This window comes from Lepisma saccharinum, chromosome 16 (assembly GCF_977018435.1).
Source record: "Lepisma saccharinum chromosome 16, izLepSacc3.1, whole genome shotgun sequence".
Taxonomy (NCBI): Eukaryota; Metazoa; Arthropoda; class Insecta; order Zygentoma; family Lepismatidae; genus Lepisma; species Lepisma saccharinum.
Genome location: NC_139244.1, coordinates 36,449,199 through 36,466,721, shown reverse-complemented (window position 1 = coordinate 36,466,721; position 17,523 = coordinate 36,449,199). Strand labels below are relative to the sequence as shown.

At 36.5% G+C, this 17,523-nt stretch overlaps 1 protein-coding gene across 1 annotated transcript; it reads right to left on the bottom strand.

Moving 5' to 3' along the window:
- Positions 1-22: 22 nt before the first annotated feature.
- Positions 23-16,682, bottom strand: LOC146000401 (uncharacterized). The gene is made up of 2 exons (XM_083137994.1): positions 16,526-16,682; positions 23-2,110 (listed from the first exon to the last, which is right to left on the bottom strand). The coding sequence occupies exon 2, from the start codon at positions 2,101-2,103 to the stop codon at positions 1,219-1,221; it is 885 nt and encodes a 294-aa protein (XP_082994120.1). The 5' UTR covers positions 2,104-2,110; positions 16,526-16,682; the 3' UTR covers positions 23-1,218.
- Between the last annotated feature and the right edge of the window lie 841 nt (positions 16,683-17,523).

Genomic DNA, 17,523 nt, shown 5'->3' with positions numbered 1-17,523 from the left:
TATTTGTACAAATTACATCAAAATTAATGCTGCTGAAACAAGTATTTTTTTCCCCCTTTCTACAATGAATTTGCTCCTCCTGAAAAAAAATATTGACTGAAAAATAAGGTTTGGGTGTAGAGCAGTAGCATTACCCTCAAAGACAAATTCATTGTTTTACATAAAATAATTAATTTAAAGATAGTAGCATAACACAATGCAGTAACGACATCAAAAACCTTATATATTCTCTCCAGTCAGAAAAGCAGTGACAAATATACTGAGTGTCCAGAAGATATCCATTAAAAAAAATTGTAAAAATCGTACCTTAGCAATTCCAGAAAAATGTCAACCTTGATGGTCAAAATTATATATTGATATAGAGCAATGTTTCAAAGGAGAACATCTTTAGATTGTGAATATACAGTGCGTGTGTTTCTAAACTCTAAAATGTGTTTGTATTACCCCATCATGCACTATTCCACTAACTTTGATTCAGAAAATCCATAACTAAAAGCAATTTAGGCACCATATTCAAGAATTTGGACTAAGAAAGCCATGAATCAAACTAAGACAAAGTTACACATTTTGAAGTGTGACCTTAAAACATACATTTCTTAATTAGTACAAGATTGGATTAAAAATAATTCATTCTTGCACCAGAGTGAGTTTCCTCAAGAAGGCTCTACCGGTAATAGCATCAATAACTATGCAATACATGGCCAACTGTACCATATCACTGTAGATTTTAAAATTTGGCTAGCAACAGTGCAAAAACGTATAATGGCATGTTTAATATTCTGATTTAATGATACACATAAAACAGGAAACAAACCAACATGAAAAAAACATATACTGCACTTGTTATTTTATACAAAAAAAATGGAAATTTCTTTAACTGAACTCTAATTATTACAAAAAATAGAACTAGAACTGGATTTGAAAATTCAGGTGCCAGGAGAAAATTTTCAGGCACTATGGCAACCAGGCACCCTGTATTTGTCTACCCCTGTTTATAAATTCAAATTTACAAGTAATCTTTTGTAACACTAAAACAATCAGACTTATTCTAAAATATTCATAACTTACAGGATTACAAAATATACTAATCAGATGAGTCTTTACTCAAAAATATAAGAAACATACACAAATATTAAACATAGTGAAAAGTGTTAACAAAAAATCATCTTTGCATACACACAAAAAAAGCACAATTTGAAAGGAAAGAAATCTCCAACTTCACTGGGAGAACATTTTCTTCATTGCTGTTGCATATTTTTGGTTTAATTCCTGCATTTTTGCATGCAGAATCCTTTGTTGTGTCTTCGCAGCTTGGTTGTTGGGCTCCAACTCAAACAAATGGTTTAAATCGCCTTCTGCTTTCTCATACTCCTGAAGTTCAATATATGCTACAGCACGCTTATAAAGTGCTTTCACATTGTTTTTATCCAACTCAAGAATTTTGCAACACAAATCTACCACAAAATCATAATTGTTCCTACGGAGCTGGCATGACGACAAGTTATTGCATATGTTTATCCTCAATAAACTAATCCTGCCTTTGAACTCCACTGCAATATCCACACTCTCCATGGAAAGGAGAACTTTGTATGCTTTACTGAACCTGTTAAAAGCATCCACAATTCTACCACTCTGAAACAGTTCAACACCTTTCTGCTTATGATGCAACACACTGTCAAGTTTCTCACTTTCACTCCAGTCAAAAATGGCTGCCCGATTCTCAATTTCTTTCAACAATATTTTACACTTTATAACAATAGTTTCAGTTTTCAAATCTTCATCAGCAAAGGTACGGGGTTTGATTAAAAGCTCTACTGCACTGTGCTCTTTAGGCAACATGGTCAGAAGGCATTTTTCTACTGTCCTATCAATCTCTGTGTCACATTCTCCAATTATGAAAACACCATTAAAATCATCATTGAATGTAACACACAATTCTTTGTTCCCCTTTATTTCTTTCAACTCAACACCTTCACAGCTGACATCTTCAATTTCTATCAGACACTTTGCACCCTCTCTGGGTGTGTGGTTCCAGTGTCCCAAGCTCACAATTTCCTTCTTAACTGACCCATCTGGACTGGACCATGTGGAATCTTGATACATCGTGGAACTAGAAAAATATTTAAAAAAATTATTCACGTTCACTGTACTACACTCATTACAAATACACTAAACACATGTTTTATTACATCCAACAGCCCTGGCATACATATGATATAGTACATAGTGAAGGCAAGACCATACTTATCATCAAGCATTCATTTTCCTCATCTTTTTTGAATGAATGAATGAATAAGTTAATATTTTTGGGTGCTTCAACACACATGACCATTTTTCTCATTTTCTTTATGTATACACATAACATGACGGTGGATCAATAAATAATTTTCTGTCACCTTGTACAAGGCTTGTTCAAGCCAAACTCGAACTTTTTCAGAATAATGGTACATGCGCAGGTGTATGTAAAATATTTTACTTGTAAGAGAGATGTGCTGCTACGAACATGGCAGAATGTCTCCAAATGTCCTCAAACATAAAGGTGCAAGGAATGATAAGTGTCTTCCATGCAAAGGGAACAAAGACACAGGAGTTGCAAGGAGACAACATATGTCAAGAAAACATGTGTGATGTCGTTGTAAGTAGTTTGCAAGTGGGCAGATGTGTGCCGAGTGAAAGATACGAGTCAGGATACGCAAATGAAACTAAACTGTGTTGCTACTGTACTCGACAATTTGCATGCAACTGTGTACAGTGGTAGGTCTTAACCGTGTGTTAGGCACACCATTTTCTGTAACAATTAGGTACATGGGATACACCTGTCCCCCAACCCTTTAACTATCTTTAAGGTATGAAATACACCATGAATTATAATGTGCATATATGCTGAACATCCTTTCCTTGGCTTGCTTCTCAGATCAGCTGCAATTTTCTGCTGCACTTTTGAGTGACATAATGATATAAGTTAACGTCAGTCACATGCTTGGGAGGCAATTGTTCCCCACATGCCTAAATACATAACAACAGAAGCATGTTCACTTTCTGACACATGGTCACTTTCATGTTCACTTTTGTCACTATCGCATACCTACGTGTCCTCCCTTTCTTCACTAACCAAATTCTGTATAACATCTGAATGTCCTGTGTGCTCTGTCTTTCTATGCATTGATATTTTTCTTGGGTATGAATGAAGAATATAGAGAATGTGTCTCTAATTTCGTTAATATTTGGTACACTAACTAAATTTGGCCTTCTAATCACAAATCTGTTGTTAAAATGTCGCGGATGCATGTAAAAATTCACGGGTAGCTCCACGAACTATGCATGGGTAGCCCCACAAACCATTGACGGATAGCCCCAAAAACCATTCACAGATAGCCCCACGAACCATTTCTGGCAAGGTTGGGTTAGATTCGGTTAGGTTACGCAAGCATAGTTAAAATTTTGTTCGTAAAACAACGCAAAAAAGCTTTTTTTTTTTTTTTTAAATCAACTTACATCAGCTTTTTCCACAATTTACAGACGTGTACGCGGTATTTTAACAACAGATTCGTGATTAGAAGGCCAAATTTAGTTAGTATACCAAATATTAACAAAATCAGAGACATTCTCTATATTCTACATTTGCTCCTTTTCTTGTTACGTATTTAGTTTCCCAAGTGTGCGACTGATGTTAACTTTATTATATTACATGGCTTAGAAGTGCAACAGAACAACACAGCTGAGCTTAGAACAAAGATAAAGAAAGAACGTTCAGCTCAACAAAAGCACCAATGTGCTGTACAGTTCACAGCAGTAGCGGCTTCTGCCTATTCGCATGTGCACACCCAAATAAATCTGCAATGCAATTAATTTTTATTATACTTATTCACTGGACACCATCACCTTCAAAACATCGAACGTTCCGAAGTCCAATCGCCCCATCGGCTTCCCATTACCAGCGCCTGCTGCTGAGATACGTTCGATCGGAACACAAGTCGCTGGGTGCTCATTTGCCGCTGTTTGCAGCATGCAAGAAAAGAGAAGGGATTCGCTCCTCTAGATCGCGGTATTATGGGCTTCATGCACACTGCTAGTGTTGTGTTCACGATACAGCAGTATTGCAATCCCATTCCATTCGAGATCGTGTAGAGGAGCAGAGGCAATCTGCACAATGTCGAAAACCGAGGGATTTTTTTGGAAAAGGTAATTTCTATGGTATCTTCACCCACACTGTTTCGAGCATGACAGGGACAAGAAAGACGGGAGGATGGAAAGGGAAGGGGGGTGCAACTGAAAGCGAAACACGTGCTTTAAGCAATGTCTTGCATTGTCTTTGCTTAGTGCAGCTTGGTCCAATTAAACTGCCCTTGTGGCGCTGTAGTCGAATTATCAACCTGCACAGGGGAACCATGGCTCAGTCAGCTGTGCCTGCTCGTGAGTTGCAAAATTGTTGCACTGTCAAAAGCTTGTTTCTGTTTCAGTGGAAAGTGTTTGCTTTCATAATCAAAGGAAAAACTGTACATAGCGAAAGCAGACGTAATATTTAACGTTGTTGAATTTTTGGAGGCAAGTTAGCTATACAAAGCGTGCAGTAATAATGCAGATACGGCGGAAGGGAAAGGAAAAGTTTGAAGTACGAAGAGGGCAGTGTAGAGTGAACTGAGTGAGTACTGTTGTTTTCTTTAATATTTATTATTCTCTTGATTTCGCTTTCTTCCGTTGGTCATGAGAAGTAAACAACTGTTGATAGATTATAACTTATTTTCTGCATGTGGTCGTTGGATCTGCTACCTTGTTTGCAGGAGTGGCTCGAGATACAATTTTCACCCGGGCAAGATGGAATTTTGGCACCCCCTACTTTCCACCTTACTCTAATATAAATCATAATGATGTTATATATTTATGGTTTCCATGACGAAAAATAATAGCCATATTTTAAAAATACTTTAATACTGTTGAAGAACACGTTTACTGTAGGTATGTGTTTAATTATTTTCTTGTAGTTTACGGTTATTACAAGCATAAGAAAACACATCAGACATTTATTTATTTATTTATCCCCTCAAAATAAAATAAAAATGTCTGATTAAGAGAGCGTGTGTTCTCCTGAAACGTCACAACGAAACACTGTTTTCTTATGCTTGTAATAACAGTAAACTACAAGAAAATAATTCTACAATGCAAGCAATGCGTACATACAAGAAAAACTATTATGTGTTTAATTAATACCTACATAATGACATCAAAACAACAAAAATCTCTTAGCTTAAATTGGTACATGATTTTGCAATATACTTATTAAGTTATTCAGCAGTAACTTCAATTAATTCTTGTCAACAATAAATCCAACTCTTTTTAAAACAAATAGCCACGGAAACGGTGGAGGCACATAGTGGTTCAGATCCCACTTTAAACTGTAGGTTGTCTCTATTTGCTTTTCTGGGCATGAAGTGGACCTAAAAAATAAACTCAAACAAAGAAACAAATAGCCACAGTTAGAATTTGCCTCTAATCAAGTAGAATCCTCGGTTTGGTACCCCGGATAATCGCCTGGACCTGCTTGTTTGATATATGCAAATGTTACTATTCTTGTTCACTAATATCAGTGGAGCAAAGGAGAACATTTTTACTAAATATTTTGCAAATTGACAATAATATTGAATATTGTAGATTGGTATTTCTACGTTTATAGTGATTTTGTCAGGTTCGAGTGTTGAATTATCTATACCCAATACATCAAAGTATTTCCAATTTATATATAAGTATTAATATTTTTTTATATTTTTCATGAAATAAAACTCTCTCATAGCCTCATTTTCAGTAAAAGGTGGTTATAACTTGGGTTGCCATACATGTAGCATCATTATGTACGCAAAAACGGGTGTGAGTATTTGAGAGGGTTGATAACACTTCTTCTGGACACACGTCTGAAGTGCACACCCATAAAGTCGGACCATGAGCCGCCACTGGTTCACAGTGTTGAAATATCTCAATGAATATCAACAGCGGACAGTGGTACCCCATGTGTCTAACACAGGGTTAACCTGTGGTCCACCCAACCCCAAGAGATTGGCATGGCCTCCCTGGAGGGTTTCTTCTTTAAAAAATTAATCAAGCATTGTCATGAAATGTCAGTTCCTAAATAAATAAACTGGTTTAATAAATTAAATATGCTCCACAACTTGCTAGAGGTGAAAGCATGTACATTCACAACATGTTAAAGGTGAAATGAATTTTCATAACTGCATGCTTGTCATTGAGCTTAATTTTTTTGTGTAATTTCGGTATTCATGGATATTGTTTAACCAATTCACCATTTCATATCTGTTATTCGTTTTCATGGAAATCGATATTTGAATATATCCAATGAATTCTCTCAGCGTAAACTGTAAAGTATTGAATCTAGTGAATGTTATGTAAACAAATATACATTTGCTGAAACAGAAACTATGAATCAACAAGGGAATATTTGTTCACCATCAATAAAGTGAAGAATTACAGTAATTAAGAAGAGGAATTTCTTTTCATATTGTAATTGAATAAGTATGTAATAAATCAGTTATTAAAAAGGTTTCTTCATTATTTTCTAAATTAATTACTAGCATTCATTTACTCAAGAAATGTTTTAATATTATCCTGAAATTGTTACGTACTACAATGGTAGACTAATTGGGAATAAAAATTAATTCATAATAATAATATGAACTTGTGCATCTCAACTGGGAACAAGTAACAAGTAAGCAATAGTAAATATAAGTAAAAAAAGATGCTATATAAATTAGACTATAGGCTAGTTACTTTAATAGGAATTATTATTTTGTTTCCTTCTTCAACAAATAAGCCAGTAGTTACAGATAGACATGCTTGCATTATGAGTTCAGAAAAGGAGGTACAACTTTCTTCCTTTGCAGAATTCCTGGGATGCTAATGAGCTAATAAACATGATTTCAAGTGGTGGTGAACCTCCTTTCCTTATTAAAGAAACAACTGGCATTTTACTTTAACATTCCATTGATTTGTCTCTCCCTCTCCCCATCATTATTATTGTTCTTGAACAAGATGTTGCAAAAACCTACTTTCACATTTTGTATTATACATTAGTTAGTTGCTTCCCATTGGGAAGCTACTTAAAAAGAATAAAAGACTCTGATCTAGACAGCCAGACAATGGGTTGATTTGGTTTAATTTACTTTGCACATGTTGGCTAATCGTGAAGATGAGGATGGGTGATGAATTGCATTGTTGTTTTTAAGTCTACTTTATGCACAGATAGGCTAATTGGGACTAGGCCTACAGTTTAAAGTTGGATCCAAACAACTGTGCCTCCACCGAGTATCGAACCAGGAACCCCTTACTACAAGGTGACGGCATTACCATCTGGGAGGCAAGGAGGATGGGTGGTAATGTGATAAAATGGAGAAGGGACACTCACAAAGAACACCCTGCCCAGGACCCATGGCACTGTAGATTCTGCCACTGAGGCCAGCAGACAGCCAGATAGGAGGGTCACTATTTATATTTTGAGCCTTGGCAACACTGATTGAAGTTAGGCGCGATTTGACGTTTGCACGGAATCGTCTGGCATTATTGACCATAATGTACTTCAAATGTTTTGTCAATAGCTTCATTTGTGTTGTTTATGTTGCCTTGGAGATTGCGCGACAACAATAAAATGGAATTAACTTGTGAACATTTTCGTGCGATGATTTTTTACAATTTTCGCCGTGGATTATCAAGACAAGAGTGCATCGATCAACTTACTTCCACATTTGGCGATGAAGCCCCATCCTTTGCCACTGTGAAACGATGGTATAACAAATTTAATCGTGGCCGCCATTCGCTCACCGACGAGATTCGCGAAGGTCGTCCAAAATCAGTTGTTGTTCAAGAAAACATTGATGCTGTGCAAAACCTAATACTGCAAGATCGTCATGTGACATACTGTGAGATTGAGGCAACCATAGGCATTAGTTCCACCAGCATATATAAAATATTACATGATCATTTAGCTGTGAGAAAGGTATGTTCTCGTTGGATCCCATACAATTTGACAAAAACTCAAAAAGACGCTCGCGTCAATTGGTGCAAACAAATGCTCAATAAATACAATCGTGGTTCTTCAAAAGACGTATATAAGATTGTAACAGGTGACGAATCATGGATATATGCATATGAGCCGGAACGTAAACACCAGTCGACTGTGTGGGTGTTTCAAGATGAACCCAATCCAACAAAAGTTGTTCGCACTCGAAGCACATCGAAACAAATGGTCGCCTGTTTTTTCGGGAAAACTGGTCATGTGGCAACTGTGCCTTTAGAGGAACGTAGAACGGTCAACTCTGAATGGTACACAGCAATTTGTTTGCCAGAGGTCTTCGGTCAAATACGGAAAACAAACGCACGCCATCGGATCATTCTTCATCAAGACAATGCCAGCTGTCACACATCTCGTGTAACAACCAACTTTATGAACAGTCAAAAAATCGAATTGATGGGTCATCTGCCATACAGTCCTGATTTGGCACCCAATGACTTCTTCTTGTTCCCGAATGTCAAGAATAAATTGCGTGGACAATGATTTTCGTCGGCGGTAGACGTCGTTGATGCGTTCAAAAACCATATTATGGAGGTGTCTCAAGAAGATTGGAAAAACTGCTCTGACAAATGGTTCGAACGAATGCAAAAGTGTATTGACCATAAAGGAGAATACTTCGAAAAACAATAAAGCAGTTTTCAATGCCAAATTCCTGTTTTTTCATTGTTAGGCTCAAAATATAAATAGTGACCCTCGTAGCAGCAAAGGTGGGACTCAATATACTGATCACTCATAACTGAACAAAAAGTCATTCAGCAGCCTAGGTCTTCAAAGGATTTGTTATGTCACTACAGTTTCTACACGTATGTTTACAGCAACTGTCAGGATGAATTGTGAATGTTACTTATATGAATTCAAGCTTAGATAAGAAGGAGCTGTATCAAAAGAGGGTCTTTTTTTTTTTTTTTTGGAAATACACAAAACCATATAGGACACAAAAGTTGCATAAAAGTACCAAAACATACCATGAAAACTTAACGAATTTGAAGGATTCTTAGCAGAGTCTCTTTTTGGTAACAGTTTCATAGATCGGAGACACATTATATTTTGTGTTTCGCATGGTTCGTACTTACCAATTGTGTATTGCAGAACATAGTTCAAGGTGCCATTGTGCTTTTTACACGAAAACAAACACAATTTTTCACATTCTGAGTGCTTTTTTTTATTCCTTTCTTCGCTTCCATAACACACGTTATGGCGGCCACATCTTGACTCATGTTGTGGGTATGCAGTGTTTCAACCTTCTTCACCGAAAAATACCTACTATCGTATTCATCACCGGTGGAAATTATACATTATGCACGGGTAACTGACGTATAGCCTGGTAGCTGATGGATAACCCCACGAACCATACACGGATAGCCCCACAAACCATTATGCACAGTAGCTGACCGATAGCCCCACGAACCATTTCCGATAAGGTTAGGTTAGGGTTGGTTACGTTTGGCAAGCATAGTAAAAAAAAAAAGGAGGTTGAAAAACTGACAGGGGCTTACGTCATCAAACGTACACAGCATCTGGTTGTCGTAGGTCAGGCAAATGAAAGCAATGGCAATGGTTCGTCGGTGAGATATTTCTCTTGAAAAATACATGATTTCCCAGTCAAATATATTCCACGATGAAAGAAAATACCCCAATGAACGTTGTAAACCTTGGAGAAACTCATTTCCACAAGTAATTTCTTGTGTAAAATTGAAGAAATGTGTCTCCGACGTATGAAACTGTTACCCTATTTTTTAGTATTTCATTACCACATTGAAACAATGGTAGATTCCATCTTATCATTTCGGAGGACATTCTATCTTCAGTTTTCATAGCAAAATTGGATATTAATATTGTTTCCATAAATAATATACATACATACACACACACATTAGACAGGATGGTCCATATGTATGGAAACACCCATCAGAAACAAACAAATATGAGTAGAGAAACGAGCATCAAACAGTCAGATAGAGCAGAAGGAAAACTTGTTCAGGTGTGTAACCAACTCAGTAGCCATCTTGAATTCAAATTAATTTTTAAACGGCAATGTGATTATCTCAAGTTCAGAACATACACTAAGCTATTCTGTTTAGTTTTGTGCATGAATATGAATCCTATTACTCCAAAGAACAGATCAGATAATTTTTCTGATTTTCTTGTTTCCGGAACCTATCCTACTTCCACCTCTACAAGACTCATACATATTTACAGAAGGTTCTGTTGATAGGAACTTAATCAGTTTTCTCCCAAAGTAGCAATTTCTGAAGAATATGTTGATCTTAAATTGTGTATCAGAGCGATCTTTGGTATTATGTAATCTTGTACCTGAAGAGCTATCTATAATCCACTATTTAATTGGCTTGTAGGACATGTCTACAAACCACATTTGTCCCTCTCTGGTAATTTCCTTTTTTGAAACTCCTCTGTGTAAATATTTTACTTATAAATAAATATTGTTTATTGGCATTTGCTTCCCCTTGGTCTGCATAGAAAAGATGAAAGGAAAAAAATAAAGGGTTTCTAGTTAACAGCATCTCTTTATCGGTAGAGGAGTTAATGTGACTGAAATTTTAAAGCAGGCTACTTTTTGTGTAAAAGAAATTAACCTCTTTCAGGGTGGCAACTCTAGGAGCATGATAAAATTCAAGCATAATTCCCAGTTTACAAGGCGAACTTTCCAAAAATTCAAGGGTACAAGCAGATGTTTCTCCATTTCAACCTTAAGTATTACTGCCTCTCACCACTCACACACGCAAATATATTAGCAATATAAAGGGTCTGTGTGATTCCAATGTATCAAAAAAAATCTAATTATATTCAATTAAATGATATATATATTTAAAATATGTAATTTAAGGTGTGGAGTTTACATTTGCCATTTCACATACTCACTCGAAATACATCTACAAACACGTCACAAATGTTATGCGATGTACTAATCTATGGAAAATTGTTAATTGTATAAGAATTTCAAACTCAAATTTATCTAATCCATTTCAAGATATCTTTTCTTGCAATAATCGGTAACACTTTACTATACCAGAGACGGATTTCTTGAAATTTAGAGGAGAAAGTACTTACGCAAATCATTTTCTGTAGCGTTGTTGATGTTCAGGAATGTAGTTTTGATCCATTTTAATGCGAATGCATGTGGTTTTGTACGAAAATCTATTTCCGACGCGCTATTGCTGCTGCCGCCATTTGCTTTCTGCACGAGAGCACAATACGATCCGTATTGTCCGTATATGCTAAATTGAACGAAAGGAGTGCTAATGGAACCTAACCTAAAAGGCCTAACCTAACCTAGTAGGCATACCTCGTTACCGTGATGGTTCGTGGGGCTATCATGAATTTTTGGGCTAATGTCAGTGGTTTTTGGGAAATAAGGAACAACAATAAGTACTCGTTAATGTAAGAAATAGACATTATTTTCCTTAGAAATTCATTATTTCACCTAAATAAATGTTCCGCAATGCAGAATAGTACGTTAGCAATGTAAAAAAATTGCAAAATAAATCATTGATAGGTGTCTCTGGTATAGTAAAGTAGTACCCAATAATCTTCTGTCAGATAGATTGTTCTGTAAAAGACACTAACAAAGTAAACGGATTGAGACAATTCTGTTATATTTTTCTTCCTCTGCAAAAATTAAAGCTAAACTGTGAAAAATTTGCCTCACGGCAATGAACTTTGGATTAATAAAAGTTGCCATTTTCCATGTCTATATGGAGAAAAATCCATGCAGAATTCATGCATAATAATCGGAGCCAATAATTCCCAGAATTCAAGAATTACCCGGTCCATTGTCACCCTGTTTTTTACTTTACAGATTAATGGTGCTGATCTAGAACATATGCTTCACTCAGAACATGCCTATTTCGTGCACCAAAACTTGTCTATAGTACAATTAATCATATACTTCAGTCAGGAAATATTTTCAATAAAATATAGGTTGACGATAGTATGATTGTTTCAAACAAATCACACTTTATTATAGGTAGTTTATTATATTATGTTCACACTGAACTTTATGGTGAACCTTGCAATTACTTTTGCAATACTGTTGTGTTAGAGTCCCTCTCAGGTAGCTCCATTGTACACACGCTTATTTCATGCTTATGCTAGCATGGTATTTCAGAGGAAGTATTAAAAAAAACATTGGATGTGTAGCAAATCTTCCAGGCTCGTACAAGGGAGCCACATTGATTCTTAAAGCCAAATTCAATAAGAACTTAGATGTCAATCATTGCTTAAATAAGAAATTAGAGCTTGCTGTTCATGTTCAATCAAAGCCTTTGAATTTTAAGTCATTCTTGGACTCATTATACAAACTGTTTTCAACTAGTCCCAAAATCCAAAAAAGGTTTTGGAAGCAATCACTGCCAATATGAACATAGAACTCACAAAAATCAGATGTTACTTTGGCATTTGATAGGTTGCATTATCCACCATAGGCATGACCCCCCCCCCCCACCTAATACTTCAACTTAGAAATTTTTTCACTTTTTCAGAATAATCCAATACATATATAGCTTCAAATACCAACTTGGCATGGTATCTTAGAAAGAATTTTAAAAGAAACATTGTAGAAACTTCTTCCTTTCCTTTGAAGTCTGTATCAGCAGGATTTTTTTCAGGGACAGGCAATCAAGGTATTTTTATCTGGAGCGGGGGGCAAATGAGGTATGTCCCCTCAAAAAACATTTCTTTCGTTTGAAGTTATCATGTTCCTGCAACAACCTTGCAATAATTACAATATATTACTATGACTGAAATGAAATTATATGTATGAAATACATAATTTTTGGTTGACTTTCATTGCTACCCTTCTGGATGGCCATGTCTATCATTAACAAGATCAACTTGCTATGATGACACTGTGACCATCATAAAACAATTCCGTAAATATTTGATAGCAGTTATTGAAGAAATAGCCTCACACACCAAGGGTGCCTGCAGAGGGCACTAGACCCCCTGTGATACTTGAAAAGTCTTCATGCAATTCAAATTTTGAAATTGTAGTGAAAGAACATTATGAGAATTATTTTAACTGGAGAAAAGCACCACTCCACACCCCCGCCCCGAGAAAAAAATTCTGTGGGCAGCCTTGATACACGTAAAAGTATCTGAAGGCAAAAGCAAAGGACTGCTTTATCTTAAGAGATATTGGCTCATTTTCAGTCAATTGTTATAGTTAGCAAGACTTTATAGTCATCACAGATTAACCTGCTTTCGGCAATGAATAACGCGATCCATCTTGAAGGCACTCTACAAAACCTATGTGAAGCTGACACATGGTACGAAACCAGAATATCAAACACTGCTGAAGGATGTAATAACTTCGATATAGAAATTCCTCCAGTCAAAAGAAAAAAAAATGTCTCACCGACTATCTGTAGATGATACGTGACAAAATTAAGTCCAGTTCAAATCAAAAGGCAAAGAATTCAAAGTACACTTTGCCTCTTCCTTGACTCACTCGTCAGCAGCATTGATTTATGTTTCGGTCAGGAAACTGGTGAATGCAGTAGGCAGGCTAACCTAATGAAGAAGATATCAGGCTTATTTCTGCTCAGTTAATTGTGTCCGAGACTGAGCTATGTGCAACAGTCTGACTTCTTCTAAACAGCTCTCAATCGACTTCAATGGGAAATTGCTTAAGTGGTTGAGTGATTCTAATATTACCTCAACTGCAACATATATCATTTTTTTTAAAAGTTCTGAAGATGCTTTCTGTTTTTCCTGTGACAAGTTATTTGTGCGAAAGAGTGTTCTCTAAGATGTAACATGTCAAAACTAAATTACGACCAACAGCATCAGATACCCTTGCAATCATGTACGACGTACATTGTACGTGCATGTAATGAAAGTTTTAGTTTAAGAAAAGTGTAAATTTTTGTATAGATTCGGCTTTCCTTTACTAAGTAAATATGAGTTCCATTTCTGTATGGTGATATGATATGACAGTGAGATTGAGTGAGGTTTTTGTTTCCCCGATTGAACTTCCATCAAGACTTTTGCCCTCTTAATCAGAGGGTCTGCGCAAGCCTATGTTATTTACATTAAAGTTTGAACTTGATCAATAGAATTTGGTCAAATTTTCTGTGTTACTAGTTCGATAGCTCTTTTTGTGTACAGGTTTGGGTTTTCTCAGAATGTTAATATACTAAGTGTTTCTAAATTATGAGATTTTATGACTTAGGTTAGCACCATTTTTCTAACGTACATAGAACCATAAGGCAATAGTTGAGTTTAGTAAATGGTAACAAATACAAATTTGGCATACCTACCCTTCAGAAATGAAATCACAAATATATCACTGGGTGGGCATTCTTCCCAAAGAAAGAAGCTTAATTCACACAGTGTGATTCTATGACAGAAAAGTTTGCTTTGCAAGCAGATCACGCAAGAACATTTTACTATATTTCTAGAGTAAATTTCTCGTAAGGGACAGACGGATTTCATCAAATTTACAGGAGAAATTACTTACCGAATGCAGTTTCTTTCTACTTCCGGAAGTTCGGGGAAGTGTTTTCTCGCATCGTTCATTGAATTTTGCCGGTAAATCATGTATTTTTCGATATAAATGTGTGACCGATGCACGAAAGCTCTTGCATCCATTTACTTCCAGGTGGATGTAGCCTGTGTGTGATGACGTAATTCTGGTCAGTGTTTCCAAACATGTGTTTTTGTAACTGAAGAAGGTATGTTTCCGCAAATGGTTTGTGGGGCTATGCGAGAATGGTGTGTGGGGCTACGCATATTTTTTTCGAAACCAATTTTTAACTATTGTAACCTATACATGACCCTACCTAACCTAACCTTACCGGAAATGGTTCGTGGGGCTATGCGTCAATGGTTTGTGGGGCTACGTAGGTATTTTTGGGTGCAGTGGGGTGGAAACACTGCATGCCGAGTACGGTAGTGAAACTGTGACCACCATTTTGCATGTTACGAAGAAAACTTACTCGATATGTCGCAAATAGAGCTTATTTCCGTGAAATAAGTGAAATGCCACCTTCAGCAATGTTTCTCGGTAAGAGTCTAGTTTACGTCCTTTTCCTAAGGAATACGTGTCATATATCGTTGGAAAGGTTATTTTATAAGGAATTGAACAAAGTAAATCCCAAGGCGAGGAAAAATTTCCTGGAGGAGAAAATCGAGAAAAACCGATGTTGTCCGGATATGCGTGATTGAACGTACTGAGGACATTTTTCGATGATGAAGCACATATTTAGGGGTGAAATGAGTGCTAATGGAACCTAACCTAACCTCGTAGGCATACCTCGTTCCCGTGAATGGTTAGTGACAGAAAGTGTAAAATGAAAAACTTACTTACCCTACGGATGCCGGAGTGCCGGCTGTCTGTTAGCACGGTTTTGTAAACGGGCAAGAAGGAGTGCGCAAGAAGGACGTAAACGGGCAAGAAGGAGTGGGCAAGAAGGACGTAAACTAGACTCTAGCCTGTTTCTCAATGCAGAATACGTAAGTACAGATATTTAAATTAAATGAACTAGCAAATTTCGGCTGTCTGTCCCTTATGAGAAATTTACCCTAGTTAGTTCAGTTAACCACTTCACCATGGAGGTGAGCCACAATCCTTTAAGATTATTTTTCCAATTGGGTATATATACATTATTGCTGTACCCTTGATCCTCTGTACCCCCTCGAGAAAGTGAAATATTTTGCATGGTTTATGAAGATTTTGTCGTTTTTGAATGTTTTCAGTTGTCTCTAGCTAGCAGAAATGTGTTATTGTGAAGTGCGTCTGTTACCTTACCATGAAGAACAACTCGAAGGCTTCACACACCCAACACGACATTCCACACATCAGTAGCTATAATTTTACGTCGTTAGATTAGGATTGTTATGTTTGGGATGATAGCTGTTTTGGACGTGTTTTTTCGTTTTTTGCTATTTGAGTGTGCATATAAATGGTTTTTACTAATAAAAACTGGCGAAAGTAATGACAGGTTTTTACTTATGTGGGATCAATATCTCAATTATTTGTGTATTCCACATGCTGGAACCAATTTTATATTACGTAAATATCGAAATCTGTAGATTTAAAAATAATCAACATCATCTCGAGGGGGTAAAGTAGGTTTAACAGCCCCATTTTTGTTTTCTAGCATTGGAAGTAGAATTGTTTACTTCAAAAATGCCACTCAAATAATAAACCACTAGCCAAATCGGAATTAAACAATCGGAACTTGGGCCAATAATTGAAATTCATTTATCTCTACAATATTGCAACTTAGTACAACAGAAAATTATTGAATGACATGAAAGTTATATCGTGGGCATTAAGTCAGTATAAAGAAAAAAGGGCAACAAAATAAAACACAATGGGTTTGGGTTATACCCTCTAATTTCTGAGCAGAAGACTCTGTTTCTTAAGTTGTGATAGTATGTAAAATTACCGTAAAATTTGCAGATAGTGTTAAAAATAATAATGCCTACCTTTGGCTTGATATACTGTAAGGAAATCCTATTACTTCTTAGAAAAAAATAGATAACTGCACATATCACAATATAATAACTCACAGACAAATCTATTTTATCCAAGCACTGTACTAAAACAGAAATATATGCTAAGGCGATCCGATGGAAGATGTGAATCAGATAGAGGACAGTGTTGCTTAGCAACCTCATGGAGACTTCCGCCACAAACGCACGTTCAACGACATTAACGAGTTATTCCACATTCTTATTTCTTTCTTCTTGAAGGTGCGTTGATTGATTGATTGCCACGCTTTTCGGCCACTTTTGGTAAGATAAGTGATGATAAATGAAATTGATGAAGTCCCAAAGAACCACAAGGATCAGTATTAGGGTCCTTATTGGTAAGAATTTACAATACCGGACTCCTCTCCGATTTTTGTAATATTCCGCATTGAGGACTCCTAATCACGAATGGACATTTCCACTTAATTTTTTTTACAACAATTTTAAAAACTACACCCTGGAAAAATGACCCCTGCAAGTTCTCGCGTTTCTCTGCATCCAGTTTAAGGCAGAAACGAGACTTCCAAAGCTGCGAGGCTAGCGTTGCGCTGAAAACACGCCGCCGCCATGTTACTACGTCACTCCTTAGGGAGAGCTCGTTTGTCGTCTGCTTCGAGCGTCCAGTTCCGGATGGGTAGCCCACGGTGAGCGAACACGTACAGCAGTTTCACAAATCTGTACCGATTTAAATACTGGAAGGAGGAGCGATAGGAGAAAGGAAAGCTATGCTTTGTAATGCTCATTCTTAACACCATTAAGCCTTGTTTCCATTATTATGAAAAAATATAAATATGCTGACCAAGGCAGTAATTTATTTTATTAAAAACATAAACTAAACGTAACGTTTCAACCTTCTAGCAAGGTCTTCATCAGACTCTGTATCAAGTACAAAAGTAACAAGATACCAAAAACAGGGCATTATATACACAAAACATTACTCCCTCCAGACTAAT

Coding starts and splice junctions, on each gene's coding strand:
- LOC146000401 (XM_083137994.1), bottom strand. CDS start 2,103: ATGTATCAAGATTCCACATGGTCCAGTCCAGATGGGTCAGTTAAGAAG.